This window comes from Gavialis gangeticus, unplaced genomic scaffold (genome assembly GCF_001723915.1).
Source record: "Gavialis gangeticus isolate Ggan-Ray unplaced genomic scaffold, GavGan_comp1, whole genome shotgun sequence".
Taxonomy (NCBI): Eukaryota; Metazoa; Chordata; order Crocodylia; family Gavialidae; genus Gavialis; species Gavialis gangeticus.
Genome location: NW_017729003.1, coordinates 9,490,115 through 9,492,417, shown reverse-complemented (window position 1 = coordinate 9,492,417; position 2,303 = coordinate 9,490,115). Strand labels below are relative to the sequence as shown.

Below are 2,303 nucleotides of genomic sequence, written 5' to 3'. Positions count from 1 at the left end.
CCCCCGCCTCTCACCCGCTCCCCCCGCCCCCCCGGCTCCCAGTGCTTTAAAAAAAGCCCCTATTCACCGTATGCTGCCCCCCAGCCTCACGCTGCATGGTGGCTCTGCATGAGCCCCCCAGTCTCCTCCCCCCACTGTCCCAGCCCACCAGATTCTGCAGCAGCCTTGGGTCTTCAGGGGTGTGTGTGGAATAACTCCCCACGTGGTGCAGGGCAGCAGGGATCATCCCCCACTGACCAAGAACTGGTGAGCCTGGGGTTTTTTAGTTTTTTTTTTTTTTTCCTTAAAGAGCTGGAGCTAGGGCAGGCAGTGCAGCCATGGGGGTGACTGGGACAGTGAGAGGAGGATGTCGGGGGGCTCATGCAGAGCCCCCTACACAGCATGTGGCAGTGGGGGGCAGCGGGAATTGCTCTCCCACCTGGCAGCACCCAGTGAGTAGGGGCTTTTTTTTTTCAAAGTGCCAGGAGCTGGAGCAGGCGGGGCAGCCATTGTTGGGCTGGAAGAGCGGGCAGGGGACGGGCCTGTGTGATTTGGCAATTCAGAGATTTGGCAGTAGCCAAATCTCCAAATCAGATTCAGCTGAATCGATTTGGGACAGCTATTCAAATCACCAAATTGAATCACTGTTCCCCGAATCGGCTGAATCTGAATCCGAAGCTGAAGTAAGTACTAGCCACTTTGCACAGGCCTACCTGCAGCCTCTCTTAATTTTCTTTCTCCTCAGTCTACAGCCAGAACTTCCTCCATATTTTTCCTACTAACCTACAAGCCCCATTTCCTGTCTCCTGATGATTTGTTCTCAACTCTCAAAACTTCATTCCTTACCACAGTAAAAATGGAAACTGGATACAAATTTCTAATTGTAAAGTCTTAATTATTTTCTTCTATAGCCCCACCACTTAGAATTAGCAAAATGAAATCCTCTAGATAGAACTTCAGCATCACCCTCCAGGTCAAACAGTCTGCAGCATCCTCTAACTGCTGCAGGAGTCATGGGCTAATTCATCTGCATTGTCAGTTATCTTATTCCAGTTTCTCTAATTGCTCTCAAACCTGACTTCAGGGCCTGCCTGCTATTCTTTTTCTTTTTTTTTTTGAGCAGTAACTAATGGTGATGACATAAAAAGTCTGATGTAACAGTTGGTTTTACTGACAAGAACATAAATGAGACTAAAACTAGAGCAACAAAATGTTTCCTTCTGGCCTAAGGAAAGATAAGGGACCAGGTAGCCAAGGGTAAACATTAATACAGTCAACCACAACTCAAATGCCTGTTAAGCACCATGTCCAAATGCCTCCTTGCTTGTTCTAAAATCTCACCAAACTTAACAGGGTTTGTACTAATACTAGAATATTTCCAATGACTAATTTTCTAGATTTTTGCCAGAAGATTTCCATAAGCATAAGACAAATATATCTTTAAGGAGGTGTTTCAAATTATTGGGTATATTAACCTGGTTAGTGGTATAGTCACATAATTCAATACTGACCTTCATTATATTTCGGCCATCAAATGATTCCCTTTCCTTGAAGGGTGATTTTCCTATATTTATATAGTTTCGCTCTACAGCTAAAGGGGAAAAAAATTCCAGAGTGAACTTGAGATAGGATGAAAGTTTTCATTGTTTACCCCACAAATCTCTGTAGCCATTTAATAAACAATTGTCAATTTTACATGCATTTTAAAAAAAAAGAGTTTATAATTTCACATAAAAAGGACACTATAGAACATTTAGGGTCTTGTGGTATTATTGCAAGCACCAAAATCACTTGAACAAAACAGCCCAGACTACAAATACTGTTGTTAATGATTCTGCAGAGATGACAATGTAGCCTAACAGAATCTGCCTCTCGATGGCTGAATCCAAGTTCCATGTCTGGTCAGGATGAGATTCAGCAATGACAAGCTCTTGCAGCTCCTGGAACACCCCCACAAGCCATACTGAGCATTTGATTATAATGGAAAGCACATTCCTGACAACAAATAGAAACATTTGGATTGGTCACTTTTAAGAAATGTCCTTTCATTGGTGTGGTAAAAGTCTGTGTGTGCGTGTGTGCGTGCATGAGAGAGAAAGAGAGAGAGAGAGACAGACAGACAGAGAGAGAACATGCGTGCATGCATGTATGTAAACACAAACACAAATGCATCAAAATATTAAGGTTGTTGTTTTGCACACAAGTTAGAAAATACCAGAATCTTAACTCACCCCCCTTGTGTGTAAACATTATGATAAATCAAATAAGTGATCACAAACTATTTCATAGATTTATAGATGTTAGGGTCAGAAGGGACCTCAATA

General features: G+C 42.9%; 1 protein-coding gene across 1 annotated transcript in view; it reads right to left on the bottom strand.

Annotated features, from left to right (window-relative positions):
- Positions 1 to 2,303, bottom strand: part of ASCC1 (activating signal cointegrator 1 complex subunit 1) — a 78,815-nt gene that overhangs the window by 22,834 nt on the left and 53,678 nt on the right. The window contains exon 8 of the mRNA XM_019507798.1: positions 1,491 to 1,570. Within this exon, the coding sequence (XP_019363343.1) occupies positions 1,491 to 1,570 (80 nt within the window). The remainder of the gene's footprint in view (positions 1 to 1,490; positions 1,571 to 2,303) is intronic.